Source organism: Eutrigla gurnardus, assembly GCF_963514095.1.
Source record: "Eutrigla gurnardus genome assembly, chromosome: 24".
NCBI lineage: Eukaryota > Metazoa > Chordata > Actinopteri > Perciformes > Triglidae > Eutrigla > Eutrigla gurnardus.
This window is the reverse complement of record NC_139935.1, coordinates 4,206,902-4,224,820: the sequence shown is the minus strand read 5'-3', so window position 1 is coordinate 4,224,820 and position 17,919 is coordinate 4,206,902. Positions and strand designations below refer to the sequence as shown.

The 17,919-nt window shown below is 43.9% G+C and overlaps 4 protein-coding genes across 4 annotated transcripts; 2 read left to right on the top strand and 2 right to left on the bottom strand.

The window, feature by feature from the left end:
- Positions 1–394: 394 nt before the first annotated feature.
- retreg2 (reticulophagy regulator family member 2) lies at positions 395–4,970 on the top strand. Its single transcript, XM_084004811.1, has 9 exons — positions 395–698; positions 1,143–1,246; positions 1,581–1,611; positions 1,902–2,031; positions 2,271–2,355; positions 2,738–2,875; positions 3,162–3,250; positions 3,716–3,851; positions 4,021–4,970. The coding sequence occupies exons 1-9, from the start codon at positions 445–447 to the stop codon at positions 4,818–4,820; spliced, it is 1,767 nt and encodes a 588-aa protein (XP_083860937.1). The 5' UTR covers positions 395–444; the 3' UTR covers positions 4,821–4,970.
- A 37-nt stretch (positions 4,971–5,007) lies between these two features.
- On the bottom strand, positions 5,008–9,255 carry mdh1b (malate dehydrogenase 1B, NAD (soluble)). The gene is made up of 10 exons (XM_084004812.1): positions 9,129–9,255; positions 8,928–9,040; positions 8,726–8,860; positions 8,509–8,651; positions 8,258–8,426; positions 7,832–8,180; positions 7,602–7,743; positions 7,157–7,332; positions 6,943–7,073; positions 5,008–6,871 (listed from the first exon to the last, which is right to left on the bottom strand). Exons 1-10 carry the CDS (start codon positions 9,148–9,150, stop codon positions 6,845–6,847), a joined length of 1,407 nt encoding a protein of 468 aa, XP_083860938.1. The 5' UTR covers positions 9,151–9,255; the 3' UTR covers positions 5,008–6,844.
- Positions 9,256–9,326: 71 nt separating this feature from the next.
- Positions 9,327–13,774, top strand: fastkd2 (FAST kinase domains 2). The gene is made up of 11 exons (XM_084004810.1): positions 9,327–10,485; positions 10,569–10,672; positions 10,755–10,863; positions 10,968–11,091; positions 11,209–11,348; positions 11,446–11,618; positions 11,732–11,895; positions 11,986–12,222; positions 12,382–12,478; positions 13,417–13,531; positions 13,637–13,774. Exons 1-11 carry the CDS (start codon positions 9,859–9,861, stop codon positions 13,751–13,753), a joined length of 2,007 nt encoding a protein of 668 aa, XP_083860936.1. The 5' UTR covers positions 9,327–9,858; the 3' UTR covers positions 13,754–13,774.
- A 63-nt stretch (positions 13,775–13,837) lies between these two features.
- LOC311010205 (T-cell-specific surface glycoprotein CD28) lies at positions 13,838–16,660 on the bottom strand. Its single transcript, XM_084004813.1, has 4 exons — positions 16,375–16,660; positions 15,201–15,530; positions 14,956–15,101; positions 13,838–14,809 (listed from the first exon to the last, which is right to left on the bottom strand). Exons 1-4 carry the CDS (start codon positions 16,463–16,465, stop codon positions 14,699–14,701), a joined length of 678 nt encoding a protein of 225 aa, XP_083860939.1. The 5' UTR covers positions 16,466–16,660; the 3' UTR covers positions 13,838–14,698.
- Positions 16,661–17,919: the final 1,259 nt, after the last annotated feature.

Genomic DNA, 17,919 nt, shown 5'->3' with positions numbered 1-17,919 from the left:
ATATATATATATATATATATATATATATATATATATATATATATTATCCATGACGAGCCTTGTGATCCGTGATCCTTCCGCCCATCTGTGTCATAGGTACATCAAGTTGCCGGAAGTTATCAACAGTAATGCCGGAAATGAATAGCAAATACATAGTAAAATAAGTATACCTGACATAAAATAATCGCTGTAACGTTAGTCATTAATGAAATTTGTGATGAGGGAAATCATTATAATTAATTTTATTAGATATAGCACGACTTATTATCGTCAATTAAATAAATAAACAATTTTCGTGTTGGTATTTCGTGAACCTGTTGCTAACGCGTGGCTTTACTTTGAAAGTATTAACCGGAAGCGTGGGTTTTTTTTAAGTGCGTCACACTTGACGCTGCTCTCCGTATATCCCTGATATCCAAAACAACATAACAAAGTGGAGGAAACATGGCGAGTGGAGAGGAGGCCAGTAGACGCCCCTCGGTCACCTCCTCGTCGGTCGGCCTGGAGGCTCTGTTCCCCGCGGGGACTTCGGAGCAGGTCTGCGAGGACGCGGACCCGGAGCTCGTCCTTCTGCGGGAGCGTCTTCAGAGTTGGCTATCGCAGTACGAGTGGCCGCTGCTGTGGGCGCAGAGGCTGCTGGTGTGGGAAAGGCCGTTGTACAGCGTCGCTGTCGCCCTGACGCTCAACACATTATTCTGGTAAGTACCCGAGTTTAATCACGTGTTTCACCTTTATTTTCTTTGACAACCCTTTAAGACCGCATTGAAAAAACCATTAGCTAGCTGGCTAATGTCGGCGAGGATATTAGTGAGGAGTGAATGTCAAGATAAGTTAGCTAATCCCACGTCTTTAGCCAAAATGCTAACGCAGCCTTCAAAACAGTGTAAACTTCATTTTTTTCAGCACGGCTAATGTTACGTCACTATCAGGGAAAACACTACGACGCTGACAAAATACACAACCAGTTGTTTTAGTTGTTACACGTTTATTGTGTTGAGTTTAATCCTCACAAACACTCGTGTAGTTTTAATTGGTTTAGGCCTTGTTGACCTGCTGTCAGCAAACATAGGGGCTATGTAGATGTGTCTGGAAGTGACGTGTATGTTTATTATATCTGTGTTGAACATTTATTGTGTATCCAGGCTCCTGTCGTCCACCTCCCTGCGGCCTCTGTTCCTGTTGAGTGTCTCCCTGCTGGGACTCATGCTCCTGGAGAGATGGAAGCCCATGCTGCCCACCATCACCGGTAAGCCCTATGTCACCTGGTAATGCAAAATAACTGATGTAAATCTTAGATTCTTCCCAGTATGATATGTTTATGTAATTAACAGTTTGCATGGTTTCTACTTATGCAAACCTTACATTGTAATTAACCAGCGTAGGATTGCACAACACAAACATGTGACACAGTACGTGCTGTTAATGCACCAAGAAGGCCCACAACTGCAAACCTTCAAAGCAAGCTGTAAAAAGAACCTTTTCACGCCGTGAGGCTCCATAGTAATCTTGAAAATCTTGTTTAGTAAAACACTTTTTTTTAATGTTTATGACTGCTGTTAATTGTAGTTTTTTCACTGCAGTTCAACATGCTGACGCTCCGCCTGTACAAAGGTATGTAGTGTGTGGATGATAAACGTGTATTCACATCCTGAGCTGATTCAAAAATAACAGCTTCAGTTAAATTCCAGCAGTGTGAGGTCTGTCTTTATGTTTGTGAGATTTCCATCCCCTCAATTTTAAGGAAACCAGTCTATTTTAGTCTGTTGTGCTGGCATCCATCTGTCTGCGTCACTACTTTCATTACATTCAAATGGAATCATATCTTTTCTTGTACAGCCTGAAGCACTTCACGTAATGTTTTTGTTCTTCGCTAATGTGTGTGTTTCCTTGTTTGCATACAGTGACACAATGAGTGGGGAGCAGCGTCTGCTCAGCGTTCCTGAGCTCAGCCACCACCTGGCTGAAAGCTACCTGACCTACTGCCTGTACCTGCAGGAGATGCTGCAGTACAAACAGCAGCACCATGGCAAGGTACAGCACGTGGACTCAGTCCCATTGCAAATTACCTGCCAACGTAGTTGTAAATATGGGAATAAAGCTATAAGACCTGGTGCAATCTGCCTGATCTCCACAGCTGCAGCAGTTGGCAGACTATCATACACAAACACACCTGCAGAGATAACACATTTTTAACTTCCTCATCTCGTACCCCGTGCAGCTTGAAGGTGTAAATGTCCTGTAATTTATTTTTACCTTCTCTGTTTCCCCAGTTCTGTGTGATGACGTGCAGTGGCTGTTTTGTCCTTGCTGTGGTTGGGCATTATGTACCAGGAATCATGATCTCCTATATTATTGGTGAGTCCCCTCTTGCCTAATTAGCATAAAAAAACTGTTGTGTTATGAATTTACATCAGATTGTTTGCTTGTCGGGACAGAGGGTGTGTTATAAGAGGTAACGATAGCAGTTAATGGAGCAAATGCTGATAATATGTTTGCTTAATATCAGGAAACCTGGTGTTGGTGCAGGTTTATGTCTCAGAACTGATCGTCTATTGTGTGTTTTAATATTTTATAATAATGTATTTCCTCATACCTCATTCGTAGAGCACATAACTTGATCCTCACTACAAAATCAGCCGTTCTTCTATGCACTCTGTGTGCATTTGCAGCATCTTGCTTTGATAGTCGTGAAGAAAAAGGGCAGTTTAAAGTTGTTTTTGTCCGTGCACCTGTTCAGTCCTGAGCGTGCTGTTGTGGCCCCTGGTGGTGTACCACGAACTGATCCAGAGGATGTACACGGGCTTTGAGCCAATCCTGATGAAACTGGACTACAGCATGAAGGGGGAGACCGAGCACCGCAAGCACGACAAGAGGAGTGAGTGCCACCGGACACCGTCACGCTATAGTCGGGAGTAACTCGTCTGCATAACAACAAATTAAAATCCTGCTGCTACTGAAGCACATGCTTGTGTTTGTACTATTACGGATATCCAACCTCATCGTAACACAACGTGGCACATAATTAAGTTAATAGAACACTGTTGAATATGAAGGAAGTGTAATTATGAATGAATTGATTTGTGATTATGAATGTAACAGTATGCTATGAGTGCCATTCTGTCACACATGCGTTTTAATAGTATGTATGTGTGTTTTTACAGAGGTGAAGAAGGAGGCAGAGGAGGGGGACGAGCCAAGAGCCGAAACCGAGAGTGAGAGTGAGGAAGAGCTGTCCTGTTTCGCCACGACGGTATGAAGACACGCCTTAAAAGTCAACCCACAATACCGTGACACATAGAATAGGCTGTTATGAGGGTGTGTGTTACCATGAGACCAACAGAGGACCGTAGTCCATTCTCATGAATCTGATATCTCAGGAACACCTTGAGCAAATTCCTTCAAATTTGGCAGAAATGTCCATTTGGACTCATATTAATTTGCTGACAATGTCACTCGTGGTGACATTTTGGACAGACATGGATGTAAACGGAAACACGGCTGGTAGATGGAGGCAACGACGCGGTTATTCTCGTTTTTAGCTGGAGCGGGAATGGAGCTCTGCGGCGTGGTGTGATGTAATAAATGGCTTCAATCATCATAATAATAACAATTCAAGTACTACCACATTCCATTAGCGCAGCTGTAGAACGCCTACAGTTTGATTAAGTGGTACTGTTGCTGTAACGTGCTTCAACGCTGTGCTTTTGTTGGTCAGGTGGATGTGAAGACCACAGCTCTGGCGATGGCCATCACAGACTCTGAGTTGTCGGACGAGGAAGCATCCATCTTGGAGAGCGGAGGGTTCTCGGTGTCCAGAGCCACCACTCCTCAACTCACTGACGTCTTTGAAGGTAATTGATCACTCATGGAGTGATGTAAGAGCACTGTTGGATGAAGCTCACACACACAATGATGCTAGGCGAGCAGTGATGAAGCATAAAATAAAGGATGATTCACTGATTTTCTTTTCGTAATTACGGGAGGTTCAGCTTCACGTGTATTTGTGATTTACCGCTACAGACCTGGACCAGCAGAGTTTACACAGTGACCCAGAGGAGTCCTACCTGCCGGATCTCCCCGAGTTCCCCTCAGTTGAGGAGTTCCCGTCCATCGAGCAACACCTTCTCCACTTCCCTCTGCGAGGCCAAGGCCAGGGCGACAGAGCCCAGGCTGGTGCTCTGTCAGAGGCGGAACAGCTGAGCCCCGCCAGCCTCCTTATCCAGCACCTAGCATCTCCGCTCCACTTTGTGAACACACACTTCAACGGACATGGACGACCACCTGGGGGGGAGGAGGGCGTGGTGCCCGTGCTAGGCGCGGGGGAGGCAGTAGGGACGCAGGAGGGAGAGGAGAAGGAAGCTGAAGTAACCCAGGAAACACAGCAGTCCTTGGAGGCCTTGAGCGAGGAGATTGTGAGCATGGCCATCTCCACTGTGGTGCAGAACACACTGTCAGCCCTGCTGCGTTCCAGTGAGGCCAGCGAGGAGCCCTCCCTGGCTGAGTTCCTTCCCACCGAAACTCCACCGGGCGCTCTGGAGACCTCCACTCCACCCACCGACACCGCAGCCGTCACTACACTGGGAGCGTTGGGAGCCGACGAGGACCTGGACGAGGCCACCGCGACAGAAAGCGGCACCGGCGAGGAGATGCCTGACGACACACTAGTTCCGACTGAGGAAGAGGACTTTGAGCTGCTGGACCAAAGTGAACTGGAGCAGTTTGATGAGGGGCTGGACCTCGTCTCTGACAGACAGGTGGTGGGAGGAGCCTCAGGAGTTCCAGGGACACCTCCGTCTCCTCAGCATCAACCACAGTCATAGCTTCCCTGTTGCCTCCTCCTGCCCCCAACTGTTTTGTTTTTATTTGTACGTTAGCCCGACAATATATTGATACATACTGCTATATACAAAACATTTATCAAAGAGTTAAATACGGTTGGTTGTTGATTGTGTGACAGATTACGTTCTCTAAGTGTCTGTTCAGACTGTACCATTTGCAGAAGAGTTGTTTTCTTTGGTTGCCTGCTGGCTTCACTGTGTCATGTTCAATGACTGCAGGTTCTTGGGCTAACAGTTGTAGAGGCTTCATTATTGCCAGTGGTCGCAAACCATTTCATATCTGGTTTTGCTTGATCATCCAACATGGAAATTGGCTTGATTAATCATCATGCACATTTCTTACCGCTCAGCGACGAGGCTGTCTGTGCTCAGTCTCATGTCAGAATAATGATGCCTTTATTTTCTACCTAGGCTTAATCTTGTTTTCGTTTGTCTAGATGGGCTTATGAAGAGTTGAAATGTTGGATTATGTAACTAATAATATATGCTATAAATTATTTTATTTAACAGTCGATTCATCTTTATTCTTATGCTGAGGGGGAGTTTAAAAGTAATTTGATTCCCCTCCAGTTGCCCATGATTGTATAATTGTTCTAAACGTCCAGGTTTAAAATGTAGTTGCGTATTCCCAGAGTTAGACTTAGTAACACAGTAGTATTATCCTTCACTTTATCCTAACCCTCAAAGTCCCCTCGGTGACAGTCTTGACAGAAGCATTCAGTTATTAGTGGTCTTTCACTTGTTGCCTGGGAGTGGAAACGTATTCTTTGACGTTGTTGGATGTTGACAGGTAGTAGTAGAGCTTTACCCATACACATAAGTGACTTTCATGTTGCAAGATGAAAGAAATGTTCCTGCGTTTCCCCTCTGTATTTGTTGCCACATTTATATTAATATTTGCAAATAGAATTTAATTTCATACACCCATATGTAATTGAATTTACTATTGAGTCACAACTCTGTTAAAAGACACGCCATTGTTGGACATCTATCCCCAACTATTTGTTACTTGTATAGTCATCACTGGGACATGTATATTTACCAAATAGCCTCCTTTGTGCCACGACAAGTCCATGCATGCCATGCATCAAGCATGTATTTACCATATTCAATATTTGAGGTCAGTTTTCAAGGAATTGTTACTTTAATGGAGCAAATTTTCTGTTTTTGGAGAAATGGGTTCCAGACACATCTGGCTGCTGCTGGACAAAAAGAAATTAAGCCCTATGCCCGACTGTATGGAGAGGCCAGTCTGTGTTTTTGTAAACCACTCAGCATCCAAATCTCAGGGGTGGGTTGTACAAATTGAATATAACATTGCAGAATATGTGTCCATTTCCCCGACTTGTCGTAGTGCACTGTATTTGTACTAACCTTTCCTCTTTTTCAGTCAGCGCCTCCTTGTGTATAGTGTAGAAATGCTTAAAAAAAAAAAAAGGAATGTGTATATTGCATGTAAAAACGGCACTCTGTTCAAGTTCTCCTTGTCTACTGACAAAGTACTGCACAATTTGTGAAAAAACAAAAACAATCTGAATGTTACAGGTAAAAAGAGCCCACGAAATTCAGTTTGTGTAATGTTTAATTACCAGCGAGGGGAGGAGTTTTGACGTGTCCGTATTTTTAAAAGACTGTCCAACTGTAAATGGACATCAAGTGATAACATCGGATTTAGAGAAGGATATTAACAGACTAGTTTGTGTATGTTAGTAGTGTGTTTTATGCTTAAACTATTGCTTCTTGAACTATAAAAAAAAAAGGCACTTACTGAACTGTACAATTTTAAAAAGAATATATTTTCTAATTTCTCCTTTTTCCATAAAGTACTCAGTTTGATCTTTTACATCTGGAAAATATAATGGCTTTAGGCGAGTTTCACAAGCAGAGAAGATGTATTGTCATTAAACTGGTCAAATAAAAGTTCAACACCACATGTGAAAGTAAGATAATAAAAGAACAAACTGAAACAAACTTAAGAAGTGTCCCTCAAATGTATCTTGAGTTCCCTACGTCATTTTCCCAAGCTCTTTTTCCTGGGAAAGAAAACCACTTGTTAGTGACTTAAACATTTAACAACAAATGTGCGTTGTGCTGCTTGACATACCTGCTCTATTTCACCTGCAGAGAGCTGAAGTCTCTCCTTCAACTCGTCTCCAACAGCCACATCAGACCATTTACCGCCTGTGAAAGTTACCGGGATGGAGAGGACTATGCCATCTGGGAGACCGTAGAAGCCTATGAGGAGCCAAAGACAATCCCATTTCAACCTATAGCTACCTCAGTGCAAATCTGCGCCTGAGCTCACGTTGTGTCTTCACCTGGGCAAAGTACACCCATAGAGAAGACCTCATCTGGACTGCAAACACCATTCCAAGCATTCAGGACAGCAAGGATCCCATTGGAGGCTGACATGGCAGCTGCTCGGCAGGTCTTGGAAGCCACAGCTGCACGCTGACAACGTACCAACTCTTGGAAGTCCGTGTCCAACCATTTCCTGGAAAGGACAATGTGGGCTTTTTGGCATAACTCAGGATGTTTTTCATCAGGGCAGTCAGATGTACTGTGCAATCAACATTTTGCACAGACTGCAGGCAGTTTTGTAATTTGATATTCAACCTTATCATGAGTTTGTTGAGCTGCAAAATGCTTGTTGGGTAGGGATAACCAATCAAATGTGTGTAATTAAAGTAAATTAGCCATTAATCTAGGGTTCAAAGCACATGAAAACATATTGAATCATATTTTTTTTATCTTGTAACAAACCTTTCATAGAGAATATTTTGGGCTGGTTGGGAAAAGGAGGCTGGTCCTTTGATTGCCCCATCATAGTTGAAAACCTTTGCCCTCTGCAGGTCAATGTAGAAACTACCACTGATGTTTCCCCACACAATGACGTTTGTAATATCTAGAGCAGAAGAAGAGAGAGATCATTAACCTTGCATGAAAAGTGCAATGGGAATATACAGTCGTACTACAGAGAGGGAATTTACTACCTGAAGTCCTCACTTTCAGCTTCTTTGCTACAATGGCCCTGGCTTCATTCTCCAGCTGAGTTGCCACGGTGACAAACTGGTGACTGTCAATGGAGGGGGCATTTTCCAAAAGAAGTGAGCATCTCAGGTTGACAAATGAGTCACCAGACACGATCACCTTCACCTCCTTGTTGGCCTTTGTGTCAATGAGTTGTCCGTACTCTCTGTACCTGTTTAAGATTCCCTTTACCCTCTCCTTCCTCTTTACATCCTCACTCTCTGTATCACTGTCGTCGGACCACCACTCATCAAGCAGCAGAATGACATCCGCTTCTCGGAAGGCCTGCTCCAGATCTGTGTGAATGGTCACCTGTGAATAAATGTAGCTACATGCCTTTATTGCATCCTTCCGGTGTGGTTAAAAATCATCCTAAAAAAATGGCATACCTCATGGAGCAGACGGAGTGCCAGGTCCTCCGTCTCCATCTTCAACCATTGCAATCCCTCCTTGTTCCCCTCCAGGTCCAGTAGGTGGAGGCTGATCGTGGAAATGTGGGGGAACACCTCAGCAGAGAGCAGATTGGGGATCAGGAAGTGGGAGGTTGGGCTGAGAGCACTAGAAAGGTGTGGGAAAAGGTGCAAATCTGTCAGCTAACACACTAGAAACATTTCCACATCCCCCCCCCAGACTAACCCACCTGCTGATCCATATGTGGAGGGGTTTGATGAGACTGACGCGGTGCTGCTCCTCTCCAATGCGAGTCATCTCTGTTTCCAGATTCTCTGCTGCAACACTCAGCATTTCATCCGTAGGCATGTCTGATGTGATGCTGTAGTAGTCCTGCACAACCATGGATTGCAGGTATGGAAGTGTTTTTCTTCTTTTTTCAAAACATTTTTACAATAAATGCCCACCTGACAATGCTCCAGGAAGTCACTGAAGCCCCCTAAGAGCATCCCTTTCCCCCCTTGGTCCACCAGCTCCCTCCAAACCAAAGGGGACTGCTCGTGTTTCCAGCCATTTCTTTTGCAGGTGGCCTCCAGCCATTCCTATCAGAGGTGACAAATAAGAGACTTAACGGCGATTTAAAATACTGAGAATATATAAGAATATTACCTGCCACTCGTGTGGAACGATGGAGATCTTCTGGATCCTGAAGTCCGGCAGAGATCCCTGCAGACGATCTCCTAATAGTTCCGCTTTGGCGTAATGTGGGCAGTCTGATTTACCTGGAGAGGTTCACGTTTACATCAGCATTACGACATGTCAATATACAGTTATATGCTAAAAGATAACGAGTAAAAAATACAACTTTACCCGCAAGCACAAACGTTGCCATTCTATCCGGGTGGCGTTGGTTGCTAGGAAACCGTCGATACCGCACTTATCTGAGTCCGTGTAGGAACTACAAACAAATATGTGTTAATATGACGACTACGATCTAAGATATAAATAGTCACGTGTTGGATTTTTTAACCGTAATAATTATTGTACTCTAGATATTTTATATTCACAATCAACATGATATTGATATTTTGACGAGTACTCGGCGTACGACGTTGACAGGGGGACGAAATACGGCAGCGCACACAGCACGGAGCAGCAGCGCATGAGAATGCTAGCTAGCATGGTTTGGACTATCCTTTTAGTTTAAGCTCCGTGTGTCTTCGCTAAAGAACTTTGATTGCCAATTGCTACATGGTCTAGCAGGTCCCATGTGTTATTTCGGGATAGTTATTTGTGTGTTTACACGGTTACATTAATACGGTGTGGGGTAGCTAACTTTAGCTAACGTGAGTTAACCGGTGTGTTTATAACTTGAGGGAGGCAGTCTGTTGACCTTGTAGGCAGCTTGGTCATAATTTGTAATGCATAATTGTACTATGTACACGCCTATGAATGTAATGTGGAAACACTCGCATCACGTTAACTTAGCGCGTGTTGAGTAATAGTTGCCATTACTTTTTTTTACCATCTATTTAATTAGCTAGCTTAGCTATATGCTCCAAACCCCCTTTCATTCTTGTTCTACCGTTATTTGAGAACAATGTCCGTCTGGGTGACAGAGGAGGTCCTGAGATGGGGTCTGCGCTTTTGCTGTCGCAGGTCTCTATGGCAACGGCGCAGTTTCCTGGCGACAGCATCAGTCAAAGAGGCATCTTTCCCTAGTCAGCAGTTGGCACACTTTAGGGGCACATGGCAACACCAGACATGCCTGGATAGGAGTGCTGTCAGTTCAGTGAGATACTACTCGCTGGGTGGGATTCACACTGAGGACTTGGAAGAGAAGAAGGAGCGCCATCTCTCTTCTCCTCCAGCAGAGATCCAATCTGATGAGACAGCCTCAAGGACGCCTTTCTCCGAACACCTGCAGCTCTGTGGCTCCCCGTCAGACGTGTTAGACCTCACCTGTCAGCACTCGCCCACAGTCCGGCAGGTCAGCAACTGCCTGACCCACATGTGGTCCACCACTAAGAAGATGGCAGATGAGCAGCGGCGCTACGAGCTGCAGCTGATGTTTGAGCATCCGGCGTTTGACAAACTCCTGCAAAAGGCTATGAAGAGAGTGGGGCACATGCGCAGTGAAGACATGGCTTATTCTCTTCTGGCTATGGTCAAACTGGGTGTTCCTCAACGTAGCCGCGTGGTCCAGACTTTGCTCCGATCCTGCCAGGTAGGCAGTAAAGATTGTCGGCCAGCAAGCAAACTATTTTTGCTTTGTTGTTTCTCCAAACACATTTCATTGTGCACTAACAGGAGAATTTGAATGACTTCGATGAGAAGGGCCTGTCCATCTTGGCCTCCTGTCTGGAGCACATGGAGGGCAGTACCAACGTCAGTGCTCTTAAAGAGGGCATGAGGTCAGGATTATAACATTTTAGAGTTGGGGCAGAAAGTAAAACCATCAAGTTACATAAACGTTTTTTTGTGGCTCCGTCTTAGGTTGGTTGTTGATGCCCGTCTTCCTGGAATCAAGAATGTAATGGCTCTCCAGACCATGATGCGTCTGTTGGGGAAAGATGCCCCACTGGACCTGAAACGGAAACTTGAGGTTGGTTTATGAGTCTCGGTTTTGACTCTATTTGGTAGATATGGTCAACATTCTCCAATATCTTATTTCAACATTTGAGTATTTTTAAACCACGTTTCCTCCAGGGGAAAGCCTTGTCAATGACGAACCAGTTCAGCCTTCCCAACACCCAGTACATGATCTCCACTATGGCCACTATGGGCTTCCACTCCAAACCACTGCTGGATGTCTGCAGTAAGATAATTCAAGGTAAAAAAACAACATTCTCCATAAGATGAAATCGTTGAATTAAAGTCAAATAAAGAAGAAATTAGAAATTTTACTAACCTGCTCTTTGGGTCTTTTGACATCTGTCCTCTCTGGTAGAAAACCTCCATGGAATCCCCTTCAACAGATTGTTTAGAGTCCTGCAGTCCTGCAAGGAGCTGCACTACAGAGACTTAGATCTGCTCAATGGCGTTTCAGACTACGTCACCTCAATGATAGACATATGGACTAAAAAACAGGTGCTGCATCTCCTTCTGTGAAACTGTCTTAATGCAACAGACAGTTTAGCAAGAAACTAGCAATAAGTAACTGTTTTATTATCCCCTCTCTGTTCAGGTGGTCCTCTTCCTGTCTGTGTTTGAGAACCTTTCCTTCTGTCCCGACGCCTTCATGGAGGTATTTGCTGAGAAGGTGATCGCCAACCCGGACGCTCTGACACTTAAAGACCTCCTCTGTGTCCTCAAGGTGTACTCCTCTCTTAACTATGATCTGCAGCACCGAAGACAGCAGTAGGTCGATCGTAGCATATCTCTGATAAACACAATATTTAAACTCATGGATTGTCTTCGTGTCTGGCCCCTAGTATCCAGGCTTGATGTTGGGTTTTATCTTGCTGTTCCAGGTTCCTGAGTAGTCTGTCTCAGGCTCTGGACTCCTATCTGCCCAAGATGTCCGGGTTTGAGTTGTTAAAGGCTGTATACCATCTCTGTCTACTGGGCCACTTCCCCTCTGCACCACTGGAGAAACTCCTGCAGAGCAGCACACTGGAGAATCTAAACACTACAGGTAAGACATGGACTCTTTTTTTTCCCTCTTTTCTTTCTAACTCCCTTCACACTTGGGTTTGATCCTTCTGAACGTCTTCCGTTTCCTCAGCACCCAGGTTCGTGCCGAGCCAGCAGAGAATGTTTCAGACCGTGAACTTGTGTCTCCGTCTTGAGCGCCCCCCACTCCCACAGCCCCTGACGGTCCCCCCATCTGTGCTGGGAGACCCCGTCATCAGCAGTCCACCAGTAAACCCATGGCTCTCGGAGGGCCTGCGGAGTGTGTTGGGGGACCAGGCAGACACGATGCTGCAGGAGATGGTGGTGGTGGAGGACGTCTACGTCATAGGTACGGAAAGAAGTAGTGAAGTAGCGTTGATGATCAGTCTGTGTTTTGCTTTTTAAGTTAAAGCAAATGGCTGCAGAACAACATTTCATGTAGTTTGATGCAAGGAAACGCCTGTGTGTGTGTGTGTGTGTGTGTGTGTGTGTGTGTGTTGACTCTCAGATGGTTTGATAGCCAAACCTCTACCAAACCAAACCTCTGTGACTGAAGCGAGCAGTCGTGCAGGAGAAGAGCGTTCTCCAGCAGAGAGCAGTCGAAGGTAAGAAGTCAGCGTGCAGTCGATTACATCACCCGACACTCCACTTAATCTACAAATCTGCTGCGGTGGCGTTTCTTTTTTTTCGTCTAATGTGCTTCTGTCATGTTTGGTGAAGTCGGATGATGCAAGAACAGGTGGAGAGGATGTCCGGTCGTTATTTTTTCCGACTGTGTCGAACATTGACACATGCCACGATTGCGTAAATCAAACATCTGATTCTTAAAGTAGTCAGTTTGTCATTTATTCTTTAATACCACGATGTTGTGATGATGCTGAAATTCCATTTTGAACTAATTTAAAGGTTTCAGATTGGATAATGATGTTCTTTTAATCATGAATAGAAACTAAAAAAACAACATATCCATCTACTTTAAACTAAACATTTACATGAGTTTGAATATTTCATAAATGTGTGCCCAGTTGATACGTCCTTTAAATGGTTTGATCTATACTTTTGCACGTCTTCTTCTTGGTCCCTTTTTGAATGTTCTTTTGTTCCGCTCGACACAGGGAGTGTCCTATATACATATTCAGCCCTCTCAGTCCCTTTTTCCTTTTTTGTTCTCAAAACGGTCACATTTTTGTTGCAAATTCAATCAAATGGTTCTGAAAGTCAAAGTGAGTACAAATGCCTTTTCTACGCCCGTTGTGAACTTCTAACAGTATAAAAACATTTAATTTCAACACATTTTTATAGATGGATTATACATAACACAACATGGACAAAGAAACATATTAAAAATCCAAAACGGAGTAAAGAGTTTGAGTTGGATGTGTGTCAAAGGAAGTCAGAAGCACGAAAAGATCCGTATCTCAACCTAAATAAAGCCACAATCTGCTCTATTTTTCAGGTCAAACCGCCACTTTTATCTGCTCATGTCTGTACATAATTACAATTGTAACCTTTAAAGCTGAAAAACCCTTTCTCAACTTCACAGAATTGCAGTCATTTACACGCCACACTCTGGTTTTTGCTATGGCACGACCAATCCCCGAGGTCCTCTGGCTGTCAAGATTCGCCACCTGAGGATCCTGGGATATAACCCCGTCTTGGTGAGACTCTCAGATGATTTCTGTTTGAGTTGTCTATGATGAAATAATATGACTATATTTGTTGTTATAACCTTAGATTTACATCATCCTAATCCTGTTGTCCAGGTAACGGAGCAGGAGATGCGGTCCGAGGAAAAGAGGACGGATTTCCTCAGGGGACGGATTTTTCCAGAACACCACAGAGCAGACACGCAACCTAAAGTGGAGCAACTGGGATCTTGAGGACAGATGTCAGTCTTAAATAGGTGCCAACAGCCATATCTGGATAAGTAGTCACAACCTGTGCAATCCTCATGAACATACAGAGCTTTTTTGTGAACAATTAAGAAGGAAAACGTGTTAAAGTATTTAAATAAATGTGAATTAATTGAGATAAACACGAAGACAAGCTGATGTTTTCTTTGGGATTTGTCCTCCCTTCATTAAGTGATCGGTATTATTGAATCATCCGTACCAAAATGGCGTGAAAAGCAAACTGAAACAACATGTTAATGTTGCTGATTCTCTCGGCGGTTGATGAGTAAGACCTTGCTTCTGAATGAAACCAATAAAAGCAGCGTGAGCGCTTGCAATAACTGCACCGAAACTGCAAGGTGAGCAAGGTAACCCTCTACCCTTTGAAGCAGCCACATCTGCAGAAAGCACGAGAAATATATAATTAAAAAAAAAAAATAACCGTAGAGGGAGGAAGACAGGAAACGGTGCAGGTTGTTGATGTTTGAAGTGTTCCTCTCTCCATGTTGTATATCTGCTTCTCATCAATGACGTCGACACCAAAAAACGGCTGTTTTCTCAGAAGTGTGGAAAAAGACGTGCGATGTTGCATGACCTTTTTTCATAGTTTGTAGAAGCCTGCCTCGGCTTTTCACGTGTTTGAGATTGCGGTCGCCTGTGATTCACATGTCACCACTTCGAATGTGAGCCCTTCGAATGCGGTTAAATCCCCTCGCTCAGACACAACTTCTGTTTCGACCACAAAGCGGGTTCCTGCCTCTGTGCCCATGACAGTCAGTGAGTTATTATGTTATGTCAAAGAAGGAACTGCTGCTTTCGCCGTGTACACACAAAACAACTAGTAATGACAACTAAATACAAGAAGCTGCAACACAGACAGCACTGTTTGTAACGCAGACAGCTGTCCGAATGGTGAAACGATGCACGGGGGGATCAGAAGTGCCGCGGTATAGGAATTTGAACCCCTCGTTTCTTGCGGTTCCTGGGTGCTTTTGGCTTGGTGTTCATGTAGTCACTCTGGGAATCCGACCTCCGCCACTTGACCTGGAAGACAGTTGAAACATCAGCATCTAGAGGTCATAATGCATCACGTACAGCGTGAGACTTCTAAAAAAAAGAAGGTTGCATATTTGATGTATAAAGAAAAGGCAGACTGTGTCATTAAAGCGTCTTGTTGAGCAATATCTTACCCAGGTGATAATGGCAATGATGGTGACAATCACGCTGTAGACGAAAAGAACTACAAGCCCCAGAATCCAAATCCAGAGAAAGTCTTTTATTTGATCTCTGCCTGTTTCAGGCACACTAGAGTCTTTATTGAACTTGCATTGGTGTCCTGAAAGAAACATTTAAAGACGGAGTCAGTGTTGTGGGTCACATGCACACACAAGTTAAAGATGTGCTCCTTTAAAAACCATCTGTTTGGAATATTTACCTTCTACGCGTACCAGGATCCAAGAAGACTCTTTTTTGAAGGGTGGAGGGAACATGACTGCGACCTCACACCTGTAGAAACCGTAACTACTGGCATTCACTCCAGTGAGCATGAAAGTGAAGGTTTTTTTTTCAGTGTTTTCATGCAGCTCCACGCCCACCCTGGTGTTTCGGGGCTTACAGTTTGGTGGGTTCGCGTTGCGCTTGCACGTATGATTGTGAATGACTTCCTCATCCTTAAATAGGTTGTACGTCGCCTCATCGCCGGTCAAATTCGGGCAAGGCACGGACACGTTGTCCCTGGCAGGCACGCAGACGATTTGCAGCTGGCCTGGAGAGAAACATGGTGATGGTGATTCAAGGTGAAATTGTATTCAGATAGCTGATCACAGATGATAGATGCCTGTAGGTGTGGACCATCTATCTGGAATTAATGTTTCTACATTTGTTACTGTTTGTTTCATTACAAACTGCAGACGTGAGCATTTTCAAACCACTACTTTCTGGAATAATGCAGAAGTGAGTTAAAGTTTCCCGTTATCACGACGCCTGCCAGTGTCTGTAACCAACACGTTTTGCAAAGGAAATTGCCAAAACTCCTCCAAGATTGATGTATTTGCATTTAATTGCCCCCAAACTGAATCTCTGAAACGTGTAATTTCGCAGGAACTCCACGCCCACACGGAAGTGCTGAATAGCAGCACATCTCGGCACAATTACCTCCTTTTAATCCGCCTCACATTTTCACCAGATATTTATCATGTGAGGGGCAAACTTGAGTCAGACGCTGACTGACTCAAGTTTGCCCCTTGCATGCTGTATGGTTGATTTGTTGGTGCTGAAGTGTGTGCCTTCTGCGCTCTATGTAAACAGCCCTGAAGTTGACACTTTAGGTGCTAATAATGAACTGATAATCAGCCAATAAGTGAGGATGTATTGACCAGAAGCTACAACTTAACCTCTCACTTTATCTGCATAAACTTAACCAAAGCCGTCAGCCAGAGAGGTGTTAAAACACCTATCTATACTGCAATTGATGCTCAATTTTTATCATTCTACTACGGAGAAGTCTAACCTCTACCCCAACAATCCCATTACATCCACATACGCAGTAAAAATACTACTACCGCCTAAAAAGCTAGAATAAATGTGTTGCGATAAAGTCTCCAACCTACCTTTGCAGGCATCGATGCTCTTAGAGTCGGTGCCGTGAGATGAGCTGCAGCTCAGGAGGATTATGAACGTCCAGCAAGCTCTCATCTTCATCTTTGGCACCGAGAGTGTGAGCCTGCCTCAAGGCTTCCGCCCCCCCCCCCCCTCCAACACTTGCAACTTCGAGCTCCTCCAGTAAACTGTTTGACTGTGCGCCGCAGAGAAAGCTGATCTGGTACCACGATATCCTCAAGCCTGGTTCCACGCAAACGTTCCTCCAACTGTAATGCATCATACCCTCATTGTGCCTTTGACTGAGGCACTCCCACGGTGCTGAAGTGACTAAACCTCACACATCCTCTCGTGAAGGAAAACATCCTGTGGCAGAAAAACGCCTACTCTGCTGAAGTTTCCGCTCGCTCCCAGAGTTTTTGACCTTTGACGACTTTGGTGTTAAATTCTTTTAGGTTTTTAACACCAAAAGTCATTACAAGATGGTCCTGTTCCTATGAAGTGAACACATTATTTGTTATGTTGTGATCAAGGGAGATAAAAACCACACTTTGAGGCTCTTGGTTACTTGTAAGTATACTTGAGTATGAGAAAATGCTGGAAATGCGTGTATTTTCTGCTTTGTAGTTGGATGTTGCAGCCACAGTCGGAGGCAGAGTGAGTGACCGATAGTGCAGTGGCCCAGTGTACCATGTGCAAAGGTGTACTGAAGCACATGAAGCACCAAACGGGTATCGACCAGTTTTGAAGTGACATTTGTGAGTCTGCCAAAGTGTCATAACCTCACAGAGAGACATGTAGATGAGTCGTCGGCACAGCAAACATGTCTTTAAGAAGAAAAAGAGGACACAAAATCACATGTGTGAGACATTTTTTTTAATTATTTGATTGATTCAATAAATCCCCATGTCTGCATCCAAAAAAAATGGAGTTGAGTTGAATTTGTGATGCCCTTCTTTGACCACTAGATGGCGACAAAGCGTTTTTATTTTGATCAGCCTGTTGATAACTGTTTTCTGCTGTTGCACACACTAAGAAACAATGAAATGTTATATTAACTTCAACAATATATCAGTTTGTACATGTTTGGCTGCCCAGAACAGGGATTGGAGACCATAAAAAGAGTAGAAAATATGTACTTTGTATGGTGAGAGATTAATGGGAATGTGAAGTGGGGATAATAGCATTTCTAAAATGTTGTCTGTAATTCTGACTCAGAAAATGTCCATATGGCTAACAGGCAATAATCTCATAATCTGAAACAAGTCCTTTTTGTGTCTGGAGGGCATCACCAGAACCCTCGTTAACATTTTATTTATATGTTTTAATTGTTTTTATCTTAATGAATATATTTGTAATTATTGTTTTCGTTATTTACTATTTTATAGTATTATTATTCGTAGTAGTAGTATAGTTGTTATTATTACTGCCGCTGACTAGATGGAATATCAACTGGAAACTGATGCTGCCTTCACTGTTCCTCCTACATTCCCACTTTCGGTTTATTTTTTTATCAATCAATCATTTAAAAACTTGAAAAATGTGAATATGAGTTA